This window comes from Pochonia chlamydosporia, chromosome 2, assembly GCF_001653235.2.
Source record: "Pochonia chlamydosporia 170 chromosome 2, whole genome shotgun sequence".
Lineage (NCBI taxonomy): Eukaryota > Fungi > Ascomycota > Sordariomycetes > Hypocreales > Clavicipitaceae > Pochonia > Pochonia chlamydosporia.
In genome coordinates, this window is record NC_035791.1 from 6174113 (window position 1) to 6199291 (window position 25179).

Consider the following 25179-nt stretch of genomic DNA (forward strand, 5'->3'; position numbering starts at 1 on the left):
CCTCGAAGTTGGCTTTGTAGAAGTATTGGAGAAACGGTGATGGGTTGGCTGATGCGGGGTGAACATCTGCGATGCGGACAGCAGATACATTGACATGGTAAGGATTCGGCTCTTCTCTCTGAACGAGGGAATTCTTTAATTTAGTCTTTGTAAATTATACAGCTATGCCGAAAAAAAAATGACAACAATGTGAAGGTGTAAACTGGTGGGTTGTATGATACGGAACACCATTTAGCTTTGAACACATTCTAGTCACTCTAACAGAATTGAGAGGCGTTCAAGGCAAGCTAAATTTAAAGGAAGTTGGCAAGGAAACGACGGCCATGCTTACCAGATCTTCTCTTTCACCGGTGCTCTTAGATAAACATGTAGCAAGTACTAGGCAACATGACAAACCATTCCAAACGAAGCTCTCATCATCTCTGGCAGGTTTCTCCCCCGCTTACAACCGTCAAAGCGGCGGCCGCTAAGCCAGGGCGGAGTCTTGGCAAAGTCCGCCTGTGTTGCAAGTCATCAAGTGGAATATTCTGTCAGCTTTGGCGCCCTGCAGATCTCTTTACATAATGTCCGATGCCAAGCTTGATTCGCCAGATCCATCTGATGTGATGACAGAGCCTCATCTTATTAAGATCTTTGGCTGAGCAGAAGTTCCCGTGGCACCGATTTGAATCATTTAAGCAGTTCAATATTGGTGCAAATATGTGTCAGGCTGTATTCCTGCTTGGCTATAAAACCCGTGCTCCCGGTTGTATAGCTGTGTTAAACACAGTATTGACTTGGATATCTTTGTGTTTATTTTTTAACTACAATACCGTATTTGAACTTTGTTAGACATATCAGCAGTACTCTGAGTTCATCCACTTGCTTAAACAACAAGAAACCGAATTTACTCTACCAGCCCATAACCACCATGACCCAAGCTTCATATCCCGGACGCCTCACTCGAGACAATGCCGCTCTACTCATTGTCGACCACCAAGTCGGCTTGTATAGTGGCGTCCGCGATATCGAGACTCTAGAACTCAAGCACAACATTGTTGGCCTGACAAAAGCAGCCCTCGCTCTTCGCATTCCCATCATCATAACCACAACCACCGAAACTTTGTGGGGACCGACAATCCCAGAGCTTACAGAAGCGGTACCCAACTTTAAGCGCATTGAGCGTACAACAGTGAATGCCTGGGATGACCCCCGCGTTGTTGCGGCAGTAAAGGAAACAGGCAGGAAGAATCTCATCATCACCGGCATCTCGACAGATGTATGCCTCGCTTTCCCTGCCATGTCGGCACGGGCTGAGGGCTATACAACCTATGCAGTTGTTGATGCTTCTGGTGCCTTCACTAAGCGACAAGCGGAAATGGGACTGATGCGCATGGTTCAAGCTGGTGTTATACCGGTCTGCTACTCAAATGTTGCGGTGGAAATTCTGGCCGATAATGTTGCTGCTGAGTCAAACGACGTTTACACGGCTCTGAGCATGCCGTTTGCTAGCATTGTCAACGGCATGAACCAGTTCTTTTCACGCAAATAGCGTCGGATTGTGTGCTTGAGGAGATATTTTTGTTGACTTTGTGTCCTCTTTTATGTGCGGCTATGGATTGTGAAGGGACAACCTCGGCCGCTGGTCGTAGAATGCCGGTAATTGATGAGTTTCAACAAGTAAAGTCCTAAAAATGAAATGAAACTAGATGTGGGCGACTATCAAAGCTTTTAGGTTCAACACACGCCCGTTTGATCGTTCCAAATGCTGAGATTGTGCTTATGAATAGCAAGTTCAACACTGTCCTAGTGAGAACCATCGGAAGGCTCAAGACATGACTGTGCAGAAGATTTTGCAAGGGAATCGACAGCATCAGCTGTTTCTTTGAGAGCATTCGCAAAAGGGGCGTGCGAGGCCTTCTCAATTAGCTTTGTGTTTGTAATGCCGGCCGACCCGCAGAGATACTTTTGCGCCTCGAGGGGGAGAATACGATCGCTTCCACACAGAATGTAAGCGCTACGTTCGGCATAGTAAGTGTCTAGTAGCGGCGAGTAAGAAACTGGAGTGTTGATCGAACCGAATGCCTGTGGCTTTGTTGTTGATATCCATTTCTCTGCAGTGCCTTCGGGAAGGTCGTGGTACATGTACCTTTCTGCGTGTACAAGCAGAATGCGGTCCGTTGATTCCTATATTGATAATGCAAGGTTATACACGATTCTATTATTTAACAGCTGACTGACTCCAGACCTACCTCGTATAAACAATGGGGCGGGAGATTGTCAAGAGTCACTCCAAGAATGTCCATCAACGACTTGCCAAGGAACGGCGTGACTGCAGTTACGTAGATGAGACCGACTACACCACCTTGCTGACCCGCGGACTTTCTTTCCAGTTTGCTCAGCCCTTGCACAGCATTCGAGCCGTATAAACCGCCGTACGAATGCATGGGAAGGATGATGTCCTTGCCCTGGCTAACTAGCGGCATGAGCACATCCTTCCTAAGAGCGTCCGAGTCCGAGTCTATCGTCATCTGAGAGGCATCTTCAGAGGCAATTCCAGGCGCGTCGTGACCAACGAATGAATGCCCTCTCTCACGCAGAATAGCAGCAAGATCATCGAAGCAAGAAGCAGGGTGCCACATGCCAGGCACCCCAACTATGACTGGGAGCATGAGAGTAGGGGAGCTCAGATGGATAGCAAGTATAGTTCTTGAAAAAACACGCCAGACAAAAGGTGTCAACGTCGTTGAGATCTCCGACTGCAGCAAGTATAATGAAGGCAAATGAGTGCGGAGTCGCGATGTAGCCACGACTATGCAAGTAGCAGTTGTGCCCTGTTCCCTTACCGGAGCGTGTCATACGCATACAGCGATACTTAACCAAACTTATACAAGGCTAAATGAGAGACGGAAGAAATGGAAAGAAAAGAACTAGAAGGCCTGTAGCCCCTGTAGTGTAAAAGCTCCACCAGCTGAGTCTGAGTGGCGTTCTTCATCGCTCTTTGCCAAGACTCCGCTGTTACAATGGAAATTTTGTTCCGTATACTGCCATGTCTCATCAGGCTAAAGTGAAGATATATCATGAGCTTACTTGCAATCGTCAGCATCGCTTTCCCTTTGAAGTCTACTGCTGATATTGACTCTTAATGCTTACCACGGTTACAAATGGCAAAGAATAATGGCTATTTTTGGGCTTTGCCTCTCGGTAGGTTCGGGTGACAGAAGATCTAAATTACTGCTGTTTGTACGAATAGGAAGAAAACTATAAAGCCTCGTAGCTGTTGCAAAATACAACGAGTTGTCATGACATTTGTTTACAGCATTGACATTTGAATCCCAAAACTCTCATCAATATGCATATTAGTACCCTTTTCGTCAGCGCCTTTGCGGCTTCTGCCCTTGCCAATCCCGTTGGAACAGAGAGTAAGAGGGATACTAGACATGTCTATATCACCACTGATAGGTATGGCTCTACGAAGCTCTTCATCTTTCACCTGCTGATTCATATAGAAACTGGGGCGGCCAGAACCAAAATCTCGAAGTAGAGAATAATGTTCGCTACGAATGGAACGACAAAGTGAGATGGGCCAACGGTCTAGCTGGTCCAGGTTCGCTTGGGCCGGATAACGGTATGTTATTTGCTCCATAGCGTCTTATTTTTCGGCAGGACTAATAAGTCTCTTAGGAGTGTGCTGTATTCTGTACGACCAGAATAATCCTGAAGTGCCTTCCAGCACAATCTGCAATCCTGGAGACTCTGATCTCACAGGTTATTGGCAGTTTCACACCTACCATTTCAAGTGTTGGTGGTAGATCTGAGCTATCAATCTAGATTACCGGACGCTACTGGATAACTGGGCAGGAGATCTGTCAAGCTACGAGGAAACATAGAAAGTTCCGTCCTCCAAGACGCAGTTTAGTAGAGTGAGACGCTAGCTTATTCAATTACTTTCGAGTCTGATTCATTGCTGCCTTTTAGTTGAAGCTACAGCTCTAACACTGGGCGACTGTACCATGATGTATTTGCCCCTGAACTATGGATGGCGTACTGTCGAAAAGCTAAAGGGGATTATTGACTCGTTACTAGTGAACAAGAGCTCTTTAATTCGGATAAATTGATGATATTACTGAGATTACCTCAACTAGAACATTCAAAGGCTTACAAAAACTACCTCACCTCCTGCTTTATCGACCTTTTAGACCCTTTTCACTTTCAAATGCTTCACATACTGTTTTCACCTTCTAACATCGCACAGGGAAGCCAAATCTCGAAGAATCGGGTTTTGGAACACATCCTTGACAGTCAGCTGGGGGACACCATTTTGTCGAGCTAAACCGACGACTTTCATCGCCCCAATAGAGTCGCCACCGATTCGAAAGAAGTTGTCATCGATGCCGACATTGTCGGCATTCACATTGATAGCTTCTACCCATAACTTAAGAACCAACTCTTCCGCGTCTGTACTTGGTGGTCGCCGTTCTTGGTGCATATTACTGAACTCTGCCATTTGCCGACTCGTGAGTTCGCTTCCGACCTTGCGCAACAGTTTGCGATCAACTTTGCCAGTGTGAGTTCTCTGAATGACTTTTTGTGGAATAAAGACTGATGGAATCATGTAACTGGGCAGAATGAGACTTAAATGTTCATCTAGTCCAGCTGTGGCTCTTTTCGCTGCAACATCATGGTCCTCTTCGTAGTTTTTGAGAGATATAAAGGCGATCAAGAGGCTCTGAGCTGTTTCTCGTGGTTGAATGACTTCCACAACAACTTGCGCATCTCCCAAAGTGGGATCTAGACCCAAGAGAGTGTTCCTGACCGCTCGTTCAACCTCTTCCAGTTCGATTCTCTGACCCCGGAGCTTTACCTGTGTGTCCTTTCGTCCTAGGAATCGGAGTGATCCATCCGGAAGGTATTGAACAAGATCACCTGTTCGATATAGCCTGCCACGCCGTCCTGGCCGCTTACCTGGGATGCCGCGTACCAACCATTCCGGGTCTTGGATGAAAGACTTGGACGTCATTTCCTCGTCGAACACATAACCGTCACCAACCAAAGGTCCTTCCACCCAGAGCTCACCCGGAGCACCTACTGGCGCAAGCTTACTCTCATTGTCAGGATCGACGATCCATGTGCAAACACCTGCTCCATAGCCAAGACCATCGATGGCCTCTGACAAGTTCAATATTGTTGCTGTTGGTGTGCATTCTGCTGGACCATAAGCACTGATTACCTTTGTATTTTCGCCGGCAAGTTGACGGTCACTTCGGAGAACGACCTCTCCTCCTAAGATCATTGTAGATAATCGTTCCAACCCCATGAGGTGACGGGCAACCGATGGGGTCAAGTCTGCCAATGTGATGTTGTACTTTTGCAGTGCTCCGGATAAGTCACACTGCCGCTCCTCCGTGGAAGGGATACACAAGCAAGCACCTAATTCCAGTTAGATCGGATGGGGCATTAGAGTTAATGGCAATGAAGTGGCTTACCAGTTGTCAGAGTATTCATCATGTTTGACCAAAATACGTCAAAGGCGTACGAAGAAAAGTCGAGTACCCGAGAGTCGCTTTGGTATCCCAGAGCTTTGCTCTGATGTTTAAGGGCACTAGCCATATTTCTATGACTGACCATTACGCCCTTGGGAGTCCCAGTTGAACCTGACGTGAAAATAATGTAAAGTAAGTCCGCAGGACTTACTGTTGGCAACTTCTGGTTCCCGAGTTGTTCAAAAAACAAGTCAGAGCCAACGACGACGACGTGCTCGCTCAGATTGTCCGCAATATGTCTATTGGAGCTGGAGCACAAAATCATGGGAGCTTTTACAGTTTGTATAATGCAACGTAGCCTTTCTTCGGGCTGTGTTGCCGTGTCTGTGGCTACTGCCGCAGCGCCGGCCTTCATAACAGCGGCCACTGCCACAGGCATCCACATGGATTTCTCAAAAAGAAGTGGGATACAGCTCCCAGGACCGATTCCACACCCAGTGAGTTGCATGGCAAGACGAGTAGAAAGCTCATCTAGTTGAGAATAAGTTAGATTCCCATCCCAGGCGCAAACAGCCTGTGCCTTTGGTTGTGCGCGAGCCCTGTTGGTGATGAGGTCGTGCATACATGCCTCCATAGACTGGGGAACGACAGCATTCCAGTTCCATATATCTTCAATATCCTGCGGGCTGACCAGAGTTAGATCATTGAGCTGGGTTATCCTGGAGTCAGGATCGAGGAGTTGGCGCAAAATAATTCCCAACTGATGAGCAAGACGCAACACTTGCTGGTTATCCAATATGCTGCAGTCATGGCTAAATGTAAGGTTTGTGTCGGTCTCATTGATATAGCACGAGACAAATAACGCATGATGGCCATGACTTTGAGCTCGAGCTTTTGTTGCCGGTTGTTGCTCCATGTGTATAATAGTCTGGAATTGAGCAGCCAGAGCAGCTTCCTCACTCATAGACATGATCCGGCAGAGACCAGTGTGCTCAAAGTGACGTAAAGAACGGGATTGGAGCTGAATGTCGTAGAGAAAGCCGTCGATGGTCATCTCAGGGGTCAGTGGGATGCGAATTGGAAACTGAGCGGTATTGTTGCTGGCAATAGCACCGAATATTGCTTCGTTGGAACCAACCATATGTGATGCCAGAATTGCCCACCCTCCCCTAACAATAGTTTCCGCAGAGAACTCTGCTTTGGTTGAGAAATTCAGCCCCGATATTTTGAAATGCACCTCGTTGTCGATATTTGGTTGGACATCAGCCTCAATAGATGGGAAGTGGGAGTTTTCAATATTTGCAAACTGATCTCCCCAGAACTGTTGTGTAGAAGCTTCGTCTTGACCAACAGTCTGCTTGAAGAAATTACTAGCGAGAGTAGTTACTTGGTTGTTGTTTTGCGCATCCCCTCTGCCTGTGTCTAGCAGATGACGGGTGGCCTTCGTGAAAACATTCGCAGCTTCTCGAGCAATATGCTCTGGGACATACGGTTGATGATACTCCATTAATATTCCCATATTGTCTCCATCGATAAGCGCACTAAGGCCAATATCGAACTCATGGGGATCTTCTCCTCCTTGCGGTTCCATAGTAAGGTTAGGAACTTTTTCCATGTCCATCTTGTCGGCTCCCCGAATTGACAACGCAGTGTTGAAGAGCCTCTTAGAAAGCCCAAGATGGTGCTGGATATCTGCGAGAGAGATATGTTGGATTGCTAAGTGATTTATTGAGTTTTGAGACGTTTGTCGAAGCACTTCCTCAGGAGGGAGACGTAAATTGACGCGACTAATAAGCAGATTGGCCAGAGGACCAACCATGGTGTCTACACCTTCGACTGGTATATCTCGCCCATTGCAGAGATATCCGAAACAGACGTCATCGCGGCCTGTAAAATGAGAGAGCACCATGGACCAAGCAACCTGTATAAATACAGATCGGGTAATGCCGATATCTCTACAGAACTCTGCGACCCCATCGATAGCACTAGCGGAGATGGAAATTTGCCCAGAGCTCTCTGTGCAAGTCCTGGTGAGACCTCGCAAAGAGATGGGAAACTCGCAGGGCTGCACTCCTTGGAGCAATTTGGCCCAAGCTGTTATCCTTTGTGTCTTGGAAATGCCAGACAAGTACCGAATCATCTCCCTAAATGGTGTTCGAGGAGGAATCTCAATGCCATCATAGCCATACAGAACGTCTCGCACAAGACCAAACATGCTGGAGGCATCAACGAGGCTGTGGCTAACATCAAGTCGACAAGATACTTCGCCAGTGGACGATTGACAAATGGTGAGTGCATGATTTGGTTCGTTTTCAGCGAATACCGGCCGGTGCAACTCGGTCAGGACGTCTGTGGGATTCTGATTCCCGGCGTTGAGAATTGTGACGCGAGGTTTGACATTTCTTAAAACAACTTGGATAAACTCTCCTGTTTCAGGATGGACAGTGAAGATGGATTGCAAGATTGTGTGGTGGTTTACGGCGTCTTCCCATGCTTGGCGGAACTTTGGCACGAGCACAACACCCGCGTTGGGAGGTGAGACCAATCGCCAGATCGAAACCGTCTCATAAGACGCATTCTCCTTTTGGAAACTAAGCAGAATTCCCTGCTGCAGTGTCGAGCATCCGTATATATCAACAACATCGCCAGAGTTGATCCCTATACGGAGCAGTTGTTCATTCAGCAGTGTGTCAAGTCCATCGTACGACATATTGAGAAGGGGGAGGTCAGATAGTGTCAGAACAGGGCCAGACTTCAATAGCTGGTCAACCGTGGACTCAACTTGACGGTGGAATAGACCCGCCCATCCCTGCAGTCGCTCTTGATGTTTCATTTTCTCGTGTACGTCGAAGGACACTAGCAGTTCATCGTCCTGAACAGAGGCTTCAATCTCAATTAATGCGAAGCGCCTCGCTGTGGAAGCCATTTCTGTAATAGCGCCTGCGCCGTCGTCCAAGTCCGCATGTTTGAACAGACCATCGTCTTTCTCGAGTTGTTGGAACTTGCCCGTAAAGTTGAGCGATATCTCAGACACCTCATGGCCCTCAAACATGGTGCGGCCAGATTCACTATGATAGCGACATGAGAAATACGGTTGGCCTTTGCTGGGAACTTTCCGTCTGAAATCCTTTGCAAGACGAATAGCATGCAAGGCCGAGGTGTTTTGACACACTGGCAATTGTAAGGGATACTGCGTAGTAAACCAGCCGACGGTGGACGAGACGTCGCAGTGACTCTCATCAAATGGCTCCCTACCATGTCCCTCCAGCCATATAGTCGCTACCTCCCTTTCTGGGAACATCTGAACGAATGTGTAGGCCAAAGTGCCGATGATGATGTCAAGGGGCTCGGTTCGCAGCGGCCCATTGCAATCGCCAAAAAGTTTTGCGGTACAAGACTTATCAAACCTTAAACTGTAACTCGTACAGCCCGCAAATGTGTTTTCTAGCTGGTCAATCCCCCAGAACCCTACTTGAAGCGGTGGTACGTAGTACGGCAAGACGGACAGAGGAGACAGACTCGCTCCAACTCGAGCTTGACGTCGGCACCATGCACGAAAAGTCATTGTGGGATGAGACATGAGACGCCCGTGGGATATAAAGTCCTCAATGTCACCCCAGATGATTCGCCAGGACACCAAATCAACCACTGTATGGTGCGCCGAGAGAAGTACCATCTGCTCTCCGTTCGGAACTCTGTAGATATCGCAGGCAAACACAGGACCTAACTGGAGATTCATCGTCTCCTGTCGGTGCTGACCAAGTGTGGCAATCTCGGCATGGTTTTGTACCACATGTTCCGTGAAAGCGAAGGACTGGGGGTCATTTTCATCACATATTTGCTGCATCCAACGTCCGGTGGCTGGGTCTTTCTGGAAGCGACAGCGTAGCATGTCATGTCGACAGACTACAGCATTCAATGCTCTTTGAAGGAGCTCGAATGAAACGATGCTACTCAGCTTCAATAGAAAGCTTTGGTTCCAGTGATTAAATCCGTCAGGGTAAGTGTTGAAGAACATTTGTTGTACTGGAGAAAGGTCAAACGGACCTTCGGCAATATCGTCCTCGTCTCCCAAGTTTTGGATGTCTTCTATCCCGCGTACCGTACATCGACTGGCCAGCTTTTTGATCGTCGACGCTTGCAAAAGGTCGCTGATGGTAAACGAGATATTGTGAAGCTTGCACTGAGAGACTATCTGCATTGCGGTGATTGAGTCGCCACCTATTCTTGTAAAATCCTCGTTGACTCCGACATCCTCGACTGGCAAATCCATGACTGACATCCACGACTGTTGAATAATAGCTTCTATGTTGCTAAGTGGCTCTTCCGGTTCATTCTGTACGTTGCTGGTCTTAGAGTACCGATGATACAACGATTCTCCCATGATGCGAAGAGACTTTCTGTCGGTTTTACCACTTGTAAGCATCGGGGGACTAAACATGGGTATAATGGCTGTCGGCATTAAAAAGCGAGGGATTCTGTCCACCAGACGGGTTCTCAGTCCATCAACAAGATCGGCGACAGCTAATTCATGCGCGTCCTCAGTCATTTGGGAGGCGTCTTGGCCCTTTAGCGTGATGAACACAACGATTGTAAGGGACTGTGACTTCTTCACTTGAATAACCTCAGCCGTTATGAGAGCAGATACCCCCTCTGGAAGGGCCAGCAGAACGTGCTGCTCAACTTCGCCAAGCTCAACCCTCTGCCCACGGATTTTGACTTGCGTGTCCGTTCGCCCAACGTACTGTAGCGAGCCATCTGGACGATATTGGACCATGTCTCCAGTACGGTAGAGTCTTCCTCGACGACCGTGCACTTTGGCGGCACCCATGGTCTTTGATGTGCAGCGAGTGAGCCATTCTGGATCTTCAATGAAGGATTTGCTCGTTGCCGATTCGTTATTCAGATATCCTCGACCAACCAAGGGGCCCTCAACCCAAAGCTCACCGACTTCGCCGAGTTTGCTGGGAGTGTTCGTTTCAGGATCGATTACCCATGTACACACTCCTGCTCCTCGTCCTATAGCAATATCACCTGGTTTAATCTCAGAAAATGCTACAACTGGGGTACACTCAGCCGGACCATACACATTGAACATTTTGGTTTCACCGTTGACTAGAAATGTGTCGCCGGGTAGGACAGGCTCGCCGCCAGTGAGGATTGTAGACATCCGTGATAATGCCTTTTCGCCTACAATTCGTGCCACGGATGGTGTAAAGTCAGCGTGGTTCACGCCATATCGCTCCAAGCAACCTGCAAGATCATTGTCCCTCTCTTCCTGCGAAGGTATGCAGAGGCACCCTCCGGAAGTAAAAGTTTGAATGATATTAGACCAGGCAGGATCAAATGCATAAGATGAGAAGTTGAAAACTCGTGAGGAGGATGAATAGCCCAGTTGGACCTGTTGATAAGTTACAGCTGATGCGAAATTTGAATGGGTAATCAAGGCCCCCTTGGGAACGCCGGTACTGCCCGAAGTGAAACAGAGATATAATACGTCTGACGGGTCAACAACAGGAAGCGTTGATACTGACGGATTCCAATCCTGGTTTGGTCCGACAAGAATGGTTGTATGATTGCCGAGTTGAAAAGAGAGAGACTCATTCGCAATAGATGATAGAACTAGTGGTGCCTCTGCTTGTGCGATGATGGATCGCAGGCGCTCGAGTGGTTGCGTTGTGTCCAATGCTAAGCATGCAGCACCTGCTTTCATGACGGCCACGGTGGCGATGGGCATCCAAGCAGACTTTTCAAATACAAGAGGCACAATCTTCCCCTGAACTCCAGTGCCGCATACATGGAGGGCCAACCGAGTCGACATGACGTCTAGTTGTTCATATGTGAAGTCTCCGTCCCACGCATTGATGGCCGGACGCAAAGGGTTCATCAATACCCTTCGAGTTATCATGTCATGGATACACTCTAGCGTCGGTAGTGGTACGGTTTCATTCCAACTGAAAGCTTGGCAGATGTGCCATGGTTCACCGTGGAGTAGTTGTAGACTTTGATGGCCAATGTTGCTATCGTTGAGATGCCGTAGAGCGGAGACGAAGTCATCGATAACAAAATCCATGTGATCCTGAGCAATAACTGTCGAGTCGAACATAACCCGTAAATCAACTCCGCTGGAGCCCAAAAAACATTCAACCACCACTGGGTACGTGTCTGAGGTTGACCCGGCCTTGTTATCATGGACTTCAGTTAAGAACAGGGAGTCTTCGTCCTTGCTACTACCCGTGCTACTTGGCTGTATCACCAGTAGTGTCTGAAAATTGCAACCGGTTGCTGCTTTATCACTCATTCGTGCAATCTTCTGCAGACCGGTGTGTTCATATGAAATCATATCTGCTGTCTGACCTTGCACCATCTCGAGTAGCTGGTTGATGCTTGTATCCCAATCGAATAAAACTGCTACAGGTATTGTTGCAATGGTCGGGCCTGCAATCAGCTCGATTCCCTCTAAAGCAGCTTGACGACCGGTAACTGTTAACCCAAAGAGAGCTTCGCAGGAACCAGTCGCGTTTGCAGTAGCAACCGCCCATGCCGCTTTGAGAAGGGTCGCTGGAGTGAAGTCACTATCCCCCCAGCCCATGTCTGAAATGTGCCGTACTTTTTCGCTGTCTGGCTGTGTATGATGATTTACCAGTACTGGTGGAAAATGTATGCCCTCACTGTTCTCAAACATTGCCGTCCAGAATCGAAACTCTGTATCCACATCCCGATTTAGCAAATGCTTGATAAACCGGGACATGGGCTGCAATCCAAGACGTGGTTGACCAAAATAAATGTTTTGCACCTCTTTCAAGATAAGGGGCACAGTCCATCCATCAAAGAGAGAGTGATGTACCCTCCATACCAGTCTGGTGTTTCCAGAACGTGTAGACCTTACAAGATTGAATATGGAAAGAGGTGTTCCCAATCCCATGGCAACATCCGTGGTGGAGTCTTGCGTGGAGTCTTGAATGGAGTCTTGCTCATTGATGGTCGTCCACCACAGTCCCTCATCAACGACGACTTGCACCAGAATGTGACCCTCCACATGAGGCAAACTGATGATCCTTGTCCGCAAGATAGCATTGGACTCTACAGTCCGAAGCCACGCGGTTTGAAGTAGATCTGCGTCAATGTCTGGTCCAACTTGAAAGGTATGCTCGGTCACATAGTTCTCGGGCCGTATCTCAGTGAGAGCTATGAGTCCCTCCTGGAGAGGTGTACAAGGCAGGATATCAACCACCTGAGATATTTGGACACCGCACATCTGAGAACTGGCAGCTATTGCCTGTTGTAAGTTAAGCGACGGAGGCAGTAATGAGTATGGATGAACATCCACGACGTCGGGCTGAGGGCCGGCACTCAATTCTTTCGGAGCATTTGATGTTCCAGTAGTGCTTGAAGTGTCAACAATGGAAAGATTGTCATCATTTCCGGATTCAAGCTTTTCGAAGTCAATAAATTGTGTCTTTCTCTCACTGACTTCATGAATATGCTCAGTTTTAGACGGAAAACTGTCTGAACGATCCCCAGCTGGGCTCGAATCAGGCTGCTTAAGCTCCCATGAGTCTGAAGCCCCATTAGCCCTGGCAAACAGCGTAGAGCTACTTGGTTTGTGACCATTTCGTCCAGTGCTGCGAAGCTTGGAGAGCAGGCGCCTTGTCTTCCTAAGTTTCACTCTTTCAGGGCGGAGACGGCTCAGACGAGAAAGGAATCCATCTATATAGCGATATGCTGAAAATGACCCTCTCGGCCACCGTCTTGAATGAGGACTACCATGCTTGACGGACTTCTTCGAAACACCAACTGAGTTCTTGGTACCTCGCGGTGATGGGTCCATAATGCGACAGTATTTCTTTGTTTCTTCTTTGAGAAAATAATGTAGTATTCTGAACACTATGATAGGTCGTTGTCAAGAGATCAGCCATTCCTCTCCACTAGCACAGTCCTCGATCAGAACAATTATATATGTTCGACCTCCTCCCACCCGGTAAGGTTTGGTAAAGATGTCTCCGAACTCATCAGTACTTTCTCCAGCCTTACACACCACCTTCACATGTTTTCTCAATTAGAAAGACAAGGCCGCAGGTTAGCAAGACGATCAACTGTCACTGCCCATCTCTCCCTATCACAAGACTGCCGACAGCATCCACCACGGCGTGCGGCCAGAGAAGACCATATGATGGATCGACAACGGTAAGCAGCCTCGCACGGCACATCATGCAATAAATCTTTTGTATGGTACTTTTTCTTTCGCCCCCACAATATTGGAAGTTAACTCTAGCCCGTGGTGAAGGAGACTTCATTTCAACCGCATACAGAACAGACCAATTTCTCTTTACGAGCGTATCTTAAGTTTCCCGCAACACGCCACTCTTCGTAAGTGATGGTGAACAAGTTTTAAGTTGCAGGTACGCATCCGAGATGCAACTCAGCCTTATTTTATGCTACGCATGTGGCCAATGCGGGGGTAACTATATCTCAAGTATACGTTATGTACGGAGTAGCAATGCTTGCTTTCCCTGGACCAGCATTTAAGAACAAGATATAAGGTTAAATTCGCCAGGAGTCTCGTGTAAACGAAAGACGTGAATCGGCCCGATGAGCTCCACTGCCGCAGCCCTGTGATAAAAATAAAGAGCATGAATTATGTAAATGTGGCTCTTCAGCAGGTTATTCTTGGTTTTACCTTTCACGTACATAAAAGTGGCGCTGGGCGAGTGACTATTCTGCAATGGAGCTTAGAACAGATAGTGCTTGATGCTGTATGAACATTATAAATGCCTTTGTTACTTGCCGAAACAAAAAAAGGTTTGCTTTGAATATGGCGTACGTTAGAGTTCAGTCATTTGACAGCCACGTATGTGCCGATTTCCGAGTGTGTTGATGGACAGGGTGGCCTTGGTCCTCGAGCACAGTTATGGCATCCTATGGTAGGGTATCGCTCGAGCTTCAGTTGCAATTGCTATACGAAGTTCCTAATCAGGCATCGATATAAAGCAGAAAATGCACAACATGCATATCCGCGGGGTGGCGCATATTTTTTTTTTGGATAACCTGGCACATAGATCGAGACAACGGGACGTGCGGAATTCTCCGTACGAAATGTATAAATCAGGTACATGTACATGCATCAAACTGGGTGAACGTGACCTAAGAAATCTACATAGACTTGAAATTGGTAAGCATACAGTCACCTACGCTTGACATCATGTTCGATTTGATATAAGTCTCCCCATGTACCCGTATAGCATCTCGTCTTGAATACATCAGACGCAGTGTACCAGTCAAAAGCATCAAAAATTGAAATTCTCGCTATACTGTACGTTCATTAAGCCTAGCACGATATACTTCCCCGTCGGTATTGTGCCTGTCGAGTGAAGCGGAGGAGAGTACGCGATAGAATTCCCAAACGGAACAAACTCGGCTTCCTGTACCGAAACATTTCGAGTACTTGGAGTTGATCTACATGAGATTGGAGACCAAATACGTGTGAATCGCGTCAGTCTACATTTCAGCTACGCCATCGACGACATCATCAGCTGCACCAACTTTCCCCTTTCCCCTTTCCCCTGGTTTGCATCGCTTCTTTCCCACCCAGCTTCCACCCGCGGCACAGCGAATGTGCAATGTACTGACTGGCGAGTACGCTTGACACTAAATAACCAATGCTGAAGCAGCTGCACAAAGGGATGCAGAGGCAAGCGTTGCCCACGCTTGAGTTCCAGCCATTCTAAGATCCCCAGCAACTTGGAAGCAGCCCATTACGCGTGATTATATCTCCGTCATCAAGGATGGAATACTCAATGGAAGCTGAGAGGCAATTTGGGCCCGTTCTATCCAGCCCAAATGATACGACTTTCGACTTTACTCTGTTATTCGAGGAAGTAATCCTCACGGCCCTTCCCCTGGGCATTGCTCGTACGCTGAATCGAAACAGAAAAGCACCAGTTACGACTGTGATGTGATGCTAACATTACTGCAGTTCTCTGGTCCGTCCAACGCTTGTGGACGCTCCGGCGAGGCGCGCCCAAAGTTCGACCATCATGGCTGTTGCCTTCTAAAATGGTGTGATGATAACAAACAAGTGCCTTTCAGTTTTGCCGTCTATGCTGACAAGTTTGGAAAAGGTCGCCTTCATGAGTTATTCGGCATTGCAGATAGCGGTTTTAGTTCTGTGGGAAAGGAGAAGCCCCCCAAATACTGCATTCACGCTTGCATGCCATGTTTTGGCCATTGTCGGTTATATCCTGTTGATGCTAGTCTCATTCTTTGAGCACACACGTTCAATTCGTCCATCTACACTTCTCGTCGTCTACATCGGCCTATCCCTTCTACTTGACATAGCACAAGTCAGAACACTATTCCTAATCCCCCAGCTGGGTGCCATTCCTCAAGTGTCTCTGTCAAGTTTTGTGGTCAAATTCATCATCCTTATTCTTGAAGCCTTCGAAAAACAGAGAATGATTCTTCCCGAGTGGAAGACTTCGGCCCCCGAAGCGACAGGTAGCGTTATCAACCGCAGCCTGTTCATCTGGTTGAACAAGCTGCTCGCCAAAGGTTTCAGAACCGTACTCATCGTCGATTCTTTACCACAACTGGACAACGAGATACTTTCGGCCACGACTCCAAACGCGCTCATGACCAAATGGAGACGGAGTAGGTCAAACCTAACGAAAGTGCCACTCGTTGCTGACTTCTGCCACAGCTGAGAATCCTGGAAAGAACACTCTCTTTTGGTTGTACATAAAGCACTACAAGATGCCTATATTGGCTGGTGTTTTGCCACGATTGGCGAATATTGGATTCAATTTCTCGCAACCATATCTCATCCAACGTGTCCTCGAGGTTGTCGCCGAACCTAATGAACCAAAGAGAAAGGAGATCGGATACGCGCTAGTGGGTGCGTATGCATTAGTGTATATTGGAATGTCTGTTAGTAGCACCTTTAGTATCCTCGTAAGCTTCATTCTCACAGTTTCATAGATATCATTCACCGTTTACCAGCACAAGACGTATCGGTTGCTCACCCTGTATCGTGGTAGTTTAGTTACCATGGTTTACGACAAGGTGCTTCGCATCACCTCTGGGGCAAACAATGCAGAGGCGGTTACATTAATGAGTGCCGATATAGATCGTATCACGGGCAGTATGCATCTAGTTCACGAGCTCTATGCAAGTATCATTGAAGTCGGGATTGCCATATGGCTATTGTACGAGTTTCTCGGTATCGCAATGGTGGCCCCAATCGCTTGGATGGCACGTATGTTCTGTTCTTCACCCCCAAGGGCTTCTCTCACGCTAATTGCAATATAGTTTGTCTCCTAGCGGGTGTTCCGATAGCGAAAGCATCTGCTAATGCACAAATCCCTTGGTTGGAGGCCATTGAAGAGAGACTAGCATCCACAGTCAAGTGCTTAGGTGCCATGAAAGGGATCAGAATAACAGGTCTGGCAGACATTATCTCTGCCCAGATAACGGATCTTCGAATGGCAGAAATCCGGGCCTCATGGCGTCACCGATTTCTCAATGTTTTTATCTTTGTACTGAGTAAGTCTGTCTCAGACGGTTGAAGAGCTTGTCAGCTCAATTTGCTAATACATTACCTTCAGCCCTGTCATCGTCGGGGTTGACTCCTGTCTGGACGTTTATGACATATATCCTGATTGACAAAGCTACAGGTGGCTCTGGAACTCTGTCAGATGGTGTTGCTTTTGCTACGCTCAGTCTTCTTGAGCTAGTGGAACAGCCGCTGATGTATGTGATTGAAGGCACAGAAGATGTCAAGACTGTCCTCAACTGCTTTGGCCGCATTCAGGGATATCTGTTGTTGCCCGAGAGACAAGACTATAGGATTTCACATAATCCATCAAAGTCAAGCTTAGGTGCTCCTGAATCGAGTGAAGAAAAGGAACCTAGGGAGCCTTCTGTGTCCGTGACTGAGAAGCCGAAACCCATCGTTTCGATCAAAGACGTGGCGGCTAAATACGTCGAAGGAGACCACGTCATTGGCAGCAATTGGACATTTGACATCGAAAGAGGAAAAGTCACCATGATTTACGGAGTAGTAGGTTGCGGGAAATCTACATTGTTGAAGGTCTTGCTTGGGGAGGTGCCCATTGTCAGTGGCTCTGTGGCTGTAGACTTCTCTACAGTCTCATACTGCCCTCAGGCACCCTGGTCAAATTGGGGAACTATTCGAAGCAATATTCTTGGAATGTCTGATTGGGACGCAGAATGGTATAATACGGTAACCAACGCTTGTGCACTGCCGGCAGATTTTGATGAACTACCCAACGGGGACCAAACTCATATCGGCTCAAGAGGCTCCAAGCTAAGCGGCGGGCAACAGATTCGCCTTTCCCTGGCTCGAGCATTGTATTGTCGAAGCTCGATCCTAATTTTAGATGATGTCGTTACTGGTCTAGACAAAAACACCGAACATCACATCCTAAACGCTTTGTTTGGGTCCACAGGGCTATTAAAAAAGTCAACATCGACAAGCATTTTGGCAACTAGTTCTGAGCAACACCTTCGATTCGCCGACAATGTAATCAGACTTACAAAAACCGGCAACTGCAGCGAGGATGGCACGCTTGTAAAATCGAAGTCTTCCGAGAGAGTGGACGAAGACACCATTGTTGACAACACTCCGTCTGAGTTGGACACCTCTGATCCGGAGCTCGAGTTACCGCCGGATGTTATTGAAGAACTAGAAGCTGGTGATAGAGTGGAAGCTAGTACTAGCCGAAAAACAGGGGAATGGAGGATTTACGCTTATTATGCGAAAGCTGCTGGGTGGTGGCTAACCGTTCTCTATCTCCTGGCGGTTTGTGTCTTTGTTTTTGGTTCCACATTCCCATGTAAGTAGATTATTCGACCGGACAGTATTGCCTCTGTTGCTAACTATTTCAGCTGTGTGGGTGCAATGGTGGACTAATGCCAACGAGCTTAATCCAGATGAGGAGAGTTCAAATCAGAGGCTGGGCTACTGGCTTGGAGTATATGCAGCCCTGGGGGTTTTTACGGTTATAGCATGTGCGATTGGGGACTGGTAAGTACCACTGGCCATGTCATTTGCGGAATTCTCAACTTAAATAATGATTGCAGTACTTTCAACCTTGTCGTACTACCCAGGACGTCGAGAAAATTCCACCGGCTGTTGCTAGATACGAGCATGCGGTATGTATTCGGTTCTCTTAGAACCCGGAGACAAGTGATAGGAACCGGGCTAACAAGATACCATGTAGGGCTCACACATCATTCTTTACTTCAACAGATGCCGGAATGACCATCAATAGATTTAGCCAGGACCTAGAGCTCATCGACAACGATCTTCCGCAGGCACTCGACTCTACCATATTCCAGTTCTTTGCCACCCTTGCGTCTGTAGCGCTGATATTTATCGGTGCCAACTACACGGCAGCGGCTATTCCTGTCTGCTGTGTTGCACTGTTTTTGGTCCAGCTATTTTATCTTCGTACTTCACGACAGATGCGTATTCTCGACATTCAAGCCAAGGCTCCTCTCTTCTCGCACTTTATTGATACGGTGCGAGGCGTCGTGCCTCTTCGAGCTTATGGATGGACGCAGCAATACATGAAGCATCACCTTGACGCCCTCAACTGGTCACAGCGCCCGTATTATCTAATGTTCACCATTCAGAGGTGGCTGATGCTGGTCCTTGATCTTTTCAACGCTGGTTTGGCTATTTTGCTTGTTGCTATAGTCATGTGTATTCCTAACAGTTCTACCGCTTATCTTGGCGTGGCTCTGTTTAATATCGTATCATTCTCAGCAACTCTGCAGGCTCTAGTGAGTGACTGGATTCAGGTTGAGACCGCGCTAGGCGCCGTCAGCAGAATCAGAGCATATACCATCAATGTCAAGAGCGAGCACCTCCCTGGCGAGGATGATGATGTGCCCGACGCTTGGCCGCAAAATGGTGCCATCGTGTTTGATAACGTATCCGCCACTCACAATTCATCTCTGGAGCCGGCTGTCAAAAATATTGACTTGTCCATCCGTGCTGGTGAGAGAGTTGCGATATGCGGCCGAACAGGCAGCGGCAAATCAACCCTGGCTTACACTTTGATGCGCATGACGGACATCACGGAGGGCAAAATATTAATTGATGACATCGATATCAGCACGATACCGCGAGATGAAGTAAGGCAAAGGATCAACGCTTTGCCACAGGAACCCTTCTTCCTCACGGGAAGCGTCCGACAAAACCTCGACCCAGGGACATCTGTGAGTGACGAACGTATGATTGAAGCGTTGCGAGAGTTTTCATTGTGGGAACACTTTGAGACTCGAGACGGTCTTGATGGTGAAATGGATGAGGAAGAACTGTCTCACGGACAGTGCCAGCTCTTCTGCCTTGCTCGAGCTGTTCTGCGACCCGGGAAGATTATGATTCTGGACGAAGCAACAAGTAGCATAGACAGTGAAACGGACCACATGGTGCAGCAAGTCCTCGGCAAGGCATTCGAAGGACGTACAGTCATTGCAATCGCACACAAACTGGACACCATAATGGAGTTTGATCGAGTCGTCATGATGGATAAGGGCCGCATTGTAGAGATGGGTTCGCCTGGGCAGTTAATGGACACCGAGGACTCAGCATTCCGTGACTTGGTTATGCGTGAACTCAATGGGAAGCCTTGAGATATTACTATTGAAGCAGATGAATTTTAGATAGATAAAAGAGACTATGTGATGCTTACGAAAAGTAGTCACTGGACTAGCTATCAGATCCTCTGTTTTGTCACAAAGTCACGGTATAGCCGTCTACAAAGCGAATATGTGCAAATATAACAACAGTTGAGCCCCTGGCTTGCAGCTGAAACCTCTCGGCCAAATACCTACAACTGCATGATGTGTCAGCATCTGGACAGCATCCTTAAAGTCCTCCCAGGTGACCATTCGTATCCGTCCCGGCCCAGAAGCGCCACGCGGTGACATGGTGACGCAAGTCTGCTGTTGTCGGGCAGTAAATGGATGTAAATTGCATTTGCTTGGCTCACCCGGGTGCTGAGAGGGATACACGGGAATTTCTTTTCATTTATAATCTCCCCGAAGCCACTGCTCATCGTCTCCGCGACTTTTCTGACACGGTACTTCACCGTAAACTTCGTGATGGAGCTCCTTCAGTCCGCTCAGTTCGCCAACCATGTGCGGAAACTCATGGACCACCACTCAGTGACGGGACTTGCCATTTCTTTGGTGCAGGACCAAGAATTAATCTCGCTAGCTGTTGGCAAGGCCTCTCTGGAGCCATCTACAGCTTTCACGCCAGATTCGCTCATCCGTGTTGGTTCTCTTTCAAAATGCCTTACTGCGGCCGCCGTCGCACTGCTTGTTCACGACAACGAGAGGTACCCTGATGTGCAATACGAGACGCCCATTGCAAGTCTTCTTCCCGGCGATTTTGTTATGCCTGGGGCGGATCACGACGACGTCACTTTGGAAGACATATTGAATCACCAGACAGGCATGCCCACGTAAGTGCTTCCGTTCTCCAAACAACGCGGATGAGGTGTTGTAATACGCGTCAGACAAAACGGAATGTGGAAGGAGATACATTTACCACCAGTCGTTTCAACTTGTATTCGTATGCTAATATATTTAAGCCATGAGCTTGCGCTCTTCGGCCCCAACGCGAAGCATCCAGACAATGCTTGCTCCATTACGAGGAATTTGCGTAACCTCGCCCCAGTGGCTCCTAATCGAACAGAATTTATATATTGCAACATGATGTACACCGTGGCTACTCATGTCATCGAGCAGCAAACGAAAACTAAATTTGGGGATTTTCTTGAAGCCCACCTCTTGCGGCCGTTGCAAATGAACTCAACGGCACTTTTTAAAAGCCGTGTAGAAGCCAACGGGCTACTTGGACGGGTCGCCACCGGATATCTGCGATGCAAAAAGACAAAAAGTTTCAATGAAGCTGTACATCGCGAAAGTCCCGAGTCACAAGGCGCCTCTGAGATACACTCCAGTGCCTCTGACTATGCCAAGTGGATCAAGGCATTGATAAACCGCGAAAGTCCCATCACGGACGAGATTTACGAGAGTCTCACAAAGAGGCGTGTAGAACAAGACCGCCTAACTGAAGAACCGTTACACGAGGCCCAATTAATACACTACACATTTGGTTGGGACGTTGCCAAATACGAAGATTACACCATTCTGTCTCACGAAGGGGGCGACATAGGCTATCACTGTATTCAGTTTTTCATGCCGGAGCTCAAATTCGGAGGTGCCATTTTTAGCAACTCAGACCACGCAAGCACATTGATGGGCCGACTCAAATATCGGTTGATCGATGAAAGGATCCATGGACCTTGTGCCGAGGACCCGACCAGCGAGGTCAAAGCGGATGATTTGCCTGGCGACAGTGTTTCCGAGGACTCTGAAGATGAGTACTACCAAGAGCGTATAGAAGACGTACGACAGGGTATTTGCCCAGGAATCACAGATGTGCTACCACAGGAGCTACCGCTCAGTGTCTACACAGGACAGTACTGGAACCCTGGATATCGAAGCATCCTGGTCGAAGAGGATAACGGCTCCTTAGTAATCAATGCGCAAGACCGATCTCTGAGATTTACAGTCACTTTTATACACGTGTGTGATCAAACAAAATATGTTGCAATTTTACATCTTGGACCAGATCCTGATATCATCACTGAAGCCGAGTTTATTCTTGCAGGAGGCACTGCGACCAAGGTCGGAATCCATCTGGAGGAGCGTTTGGAGGAGAAGATATGGTTTGAGCGTGTTTACCTGGAAGAAGAGCAAAGATAGATTTCCATAACGTATGAGATGTGCGGAGGGATAATAAGGTTTAACCGGCTGACAGCATCATGGAGATAAATACGGTGATATAATCGAGAGCTGTACTTCAAAGTGCAAGATACTTTACAGTCACACCGTGCTATTTTCGTCTTTCAATGGAGAAAAAAAAGAGGGTGTTATTGGTGCAGCCGTGGCGTTTGATGCCATTTGCATGGTCCTCTGAGAGACCACGAAGAGAGTCACACGATATTATGCATGTCAGACGGGCGCATAAGCCGGAAGAAATTGCGAAAACACTCTCGTCTGGTCCGAGAGACAGCTGCCTCTGAGCAGTCTGTGCAATTTTCAATGCAATTCGTTCTCCCTGCGGAAGGAAGGCTAATAAAGCAAGCAGAGTGACACAGCATGACACAAGACTGACGTTCATAGCAGGTACAGTACTTTAGGGATCTCGCAATACATTGTACTTCTAACATCTCGCTGCTCTTCAGCTTGTGAAGGTGTCGATCCTCCGCTCCGGATGCTTGAAAAGAGGCTTGATGTTCCCGTCCCACACATCGGATGCCATAACCCAGGTCGTCAGCCACATTCCTGCAGCTGGTGGGCTGGAGGGAAACCGGTATATATTGTCAAAACGGCCATCACATTTGTGGAAAGAAGTCGTCTGCTGATAATTTAGTTTAATAGAGATGTGACCATGAACCCTGGTATAATCCCACCCACCACTATGAGCACTTCTATTGTATAACGAAACAAAGACAACCAATTACTAATGGGTGCCCAAAAGTGAAATCATCGACTGTGAAGGATTAGCATTTCGCAAGTCTGATATGTGTTGCACACGAAATCAACCTACGTCTGCAAACTTGGGCTCTACAAACACTGAGGTCGCCTCAGCTACAAGCGCTGCGTTCAACTCTTCCGTACTCAAACCAGCGTCCTTTGCCATTGCAAGAGCACTCATATCTCCAGTACTGAACTGATCGAAGCTTCGTATTGAGCCTTCAACCCAGGCCTTGCGGCCTTGCTGCTTGACTACTTCCGCGCGAATTATGCACAGACTCTCTGGAAGACAGGGCTTCCGAAAGTTGATGTTCATATTTGCCGTCATCGCAACGCCGCTGTTGAAGCCCATGCCGGCACAGAGAGCGAAGATATCATCGAAGAGCACGAATGGTAGACCACCATGGACATATCCCGGATGGCCACAAAGGTGGCTGCCAATGTAAAACAGAGCAACGATTCGTGGCTTTGGATCCTTTTGCATAAATAACCTTGGATATATAGGTAGTTTTTGTTCACCGAATAGTGAGCCTGCAACGAGGTGTCTTGAGAATGTGTCTGGGCGCTTGTTGCTGTGCAGGCGAAACTCCTTATATCCTGTGTCAAAGCCGCTCTCAGTCGTGGATGGACAAGACCGAAGGTATCTAACAAGTGGCAGTGATGAAATTAGCTCTTCAGCGTGTGTTTGTTGCTTTGAGATGCTATCCTCTGCAGAGTTGACTTCCACACTCATGGCTGGGGTTTGTTCGTATACTGTTGTTTCCGCTGCACTCTGAGAGTGTTTTGGTGATTTATGCATGAATCGTAAAGGAAAAAGGGAACCTAATTGGGACCGATTCGCCCGAAGAGTGCCAGCGTGGTAACTTCTATGGTTTATGCCTAGCGTTTGTCGTGGTAACACAGTGAGGTGGTTCAGCCTAACTCTGCATATGCAAGCCCATCTTGTGCGAGGCATGGTTTGGCAACTTGGGAACTCGTTTAGCTGGTTCCAACTTATGGTTTAATCCGCGATTTGTCGATATAAACTGCCTTTCGTTTGCTTTGGACCGCTCTGTAGCAAGATGTAAGGACGATGTGTGAACCTGAATCTTATTACCGAGGTTAGAAGATATCATCTATCTAGAGGGGAAGTGGAGACAAACTACAGCACGATGATCTTGGCGACGAAACAGAGGGACATTTTTGAAGTATTGTTTCGATTAGAAGGAGGCTAAGCAGCGGCCGAATGGAATATAATAATCTTCCACATGCCTCATGTTCAGGGTTGTAACCGGTAGGGTTACTGGAACCGATGTGAGGACTGAGAGCTAGAGACAACGAGGACCATCATGACTGAGCTACATACAAGGCTTGGAACTGAGAGAGTTGTCCGACTCCGAAGGCCCCCAAAACTAATGTCACTATAAATGAAACACAATGTTGAAATCGTGGAGCAGACAGATTGTAACTGGATGTGCTCCCCATAGTTAGGCACTAACGCGCAAGTGTATTTTTGAGCCCAACAGCATCAACAAGTGCCTCCCTAACATGTGGAATGAAAGAGCCCGCCGACTAACGTGCCGTCCTGAGCTAGTGAATTATAAATGTTGACTGCTTCACGGGTTTCCGCGACATGCACTGTAATGTTCTTTCCTTCGAGGAACTCGTGAGTTGAAGCATCGACATGCAGTTTCAGGTGCATTCCTCGAGAGAGAACGACCGTAGTGGCGCCTTTGTCGAGAAGTTCTTGTACATCAGCAACCTGGATTCCAGGTTGGTGTCTTGTCCCCGTCTCACTCCAATCCCAGGGCCTTGCACCGCCTGGAAAGACTTTGAAGTCCTTGCCTGCGTCTACTCCTTCAATCTCGATGCTTCCCCATTCAACTGACAGTATTTTGGGCGAGGACTTAGAAGCCATGGTAGTCACAACGAAGACTTCTGGTACCCGTATTGCATCGAAGTCAACTGAGAATGAAAGAAGAGAAAATGGACAGATGCGTCAATTCCCAGATCAGATGAATCATGTCTGCCTGTTGACTGCCTAGTGGCTGAAACTAACGTGCGGGGGCTGAAAGTTGCCCCCTTCAAGACGTTGCATGAAGCAAAAGAACGTAAGCATTGGGAGCTTCAAGGACGCTTCTGGAGCTGCTCTGCTCTT

The 25179-nt window shown here is 47.8% G+C and overlaps 9 protein-coding genes across 9 annotated transcripts; 5 read left to right on the forward strand and 4 right to left on the reverse strand.

Annotated features, from left to right (window-relative positions):
• Window positions 1-910: 910 nt before the first annotated feature.
• VFPPC_03926 (isochorismatase family domain-containing protein) lies at window positions 911-1531 on the forward strand (the record flags this gene model as incomplete). Its single annotated transcript, XM_018283368.1, has 1 exon — window positions 911-1531. The coding sequence occupies one exon, from the start codon at window positions 911-913 to the stop codon at window positions 1529-1531; it is 621 nt and encodes a 206-aa protein (XP_018137712.1).
• A 254-nt stretch (window positions 1532-1785) lies between these two features.
• VFPPC_03927 (alpha/beta hydrolase family domain-containing protein) lies at window positions 1786-2651 on the reverse strand (the record flags this gene model as incomplete). The annotated part of the gene is made up of 2 exons (XM_018283369.1): window positions 1786-2166; window positions 2232-2651. 2 exons carry the CDS (start codon window positions 2649-2651, stop codon window positions 1786-1788), a joined length of 801 nt encoding a protein of 266 aa, XP_018137713.1.
• Window positions 2652-3331: 680 nt separating this feature from the next.
• Window positions 3332-3791, forward strand: VFPPC_13547 (hypothetical protein; the record flags this gene model as incomplete). The annotated part of the gene is made up of 3 exons (XM_018291322.1): window positions 3332-3441; window positions 3489-3607; window positions 3664-3791. The coding sequence occupies 3 exons, from the start codon at window positions 3332-3334 to the stop codon at window positions 3789-3791; spliced, it is 357 nt and encodes a 118-aa protein (XP_018137714.1).
• Window positions 3792-4213: 422 nt separating this feature from the next.
• On the reverse strand, window positions 4214-13293 carry VFPPC_03928 (non-ribosomal peptide synthetase; the record flags this gene model as incomplete). The annotated part of the gene is made up of 2 exons (XM_018283370.1): window positions 4214-5409; window positions 5466-13293. 2 exons carry the CDS (start codon window positions 13291-13293, stop codon window positions 4214-4216), a joined length of 9024 nt encoding a protein of 3007 aa, XP_018137715.1.
• Window positions 13294-15247: 1954 nt separating this feature from the next.
• VFPPC_03929 (ABC multidrug transporter) lies at window positions 15248-20123 on the forward strand (the record flags this gene model as incomplete). The annotated part of the gene is made up of 10 exons (XM_018283371.1): window positions 15248-15374; window positions 15439-15521; window positions 15584-16112; window positions 16162-16388; window positions 16440-16716; window positions 16770-17003; window positions 17066-18316; window positions 18369-18507; window positions 18564-18635; window positions 18704-20123. The coding sequence occupies 10 exons, from the start codon at window positions 15248-15250 to the stop codon at window positions 20121-20123; spliced, it is 4359 nt and encodes a 1452-aa protein (XP_018137716.1).
• Window positions 20124-20594: 471 nt separating this feature from the next.
• VFPPC_03930 (beta-lactamase) lies at window positions 20595-22268 on the forward strand (the record flags this gene model as incomplete). Its single annotated transcript, XM_018283372.1, has 2 exons — window positions 20595-20959; window positions 21089-22268. 2 exons carry the CDS (start codon window positions 20595-20597, stop codon window positions 22266-22268), a joined length of 1545 nt encoding a protein of 514 aa, XP_018137717.1.
• A 511-nt stretch (window positions 22269-22779) lies between these two features.
• VFPPC_17467 (hypothetical protein) lies at window positions 22780-22938 on the forward strand (the record flags this gene model as incomplete). Its single annotated transcript, XM_022429173.1, has 1 exon — window positions 22780-22938. The coding sequence occupies one exon, from the start codon at window positions 22780-22782 to the stop codon at window positions 22936-22938; it is 159 nt and encodes a 52-aa protein (XP_022285800.1).
• Window positions 22939-23028: 90 nt separating this feature from the next.
• VFPPC_03931 (thioesterase family protein) lies at window positions 23029-23775 on the reverse strand (the record flags this gene model as incomplete). Its single annotated transcript, XM_022428363.1, has 2 exons — window positions 23029-23058; window positions 23116-23775. The coding sequence occupies 2 exons, from the start codon at window positions 23773-23775 to the stop codon at window positions 23029-23031; spliced, it is 690 nt and encodes a 229-aa protein (XP_022284041.1).
• A 789-nt stretch (window positions 23776-24564) lies between these two features.
• Window positions 24565-24939, reverse strand: VFPPC_03933 (hypothetical protein; the record flags this gene model as incomplete). Its single annotated transcript, XM_018283374.1, has 1 exon — window positions 24565-24939. One exon carries the CDS (start codon window positions 24937-24939, stop codon window positions 24565-24567), a length of 375 nt encoding a protein of 124 aa, XP_018137719.1.
• Window positions 24940-25179: the final 240 nt, after the last annotated feature.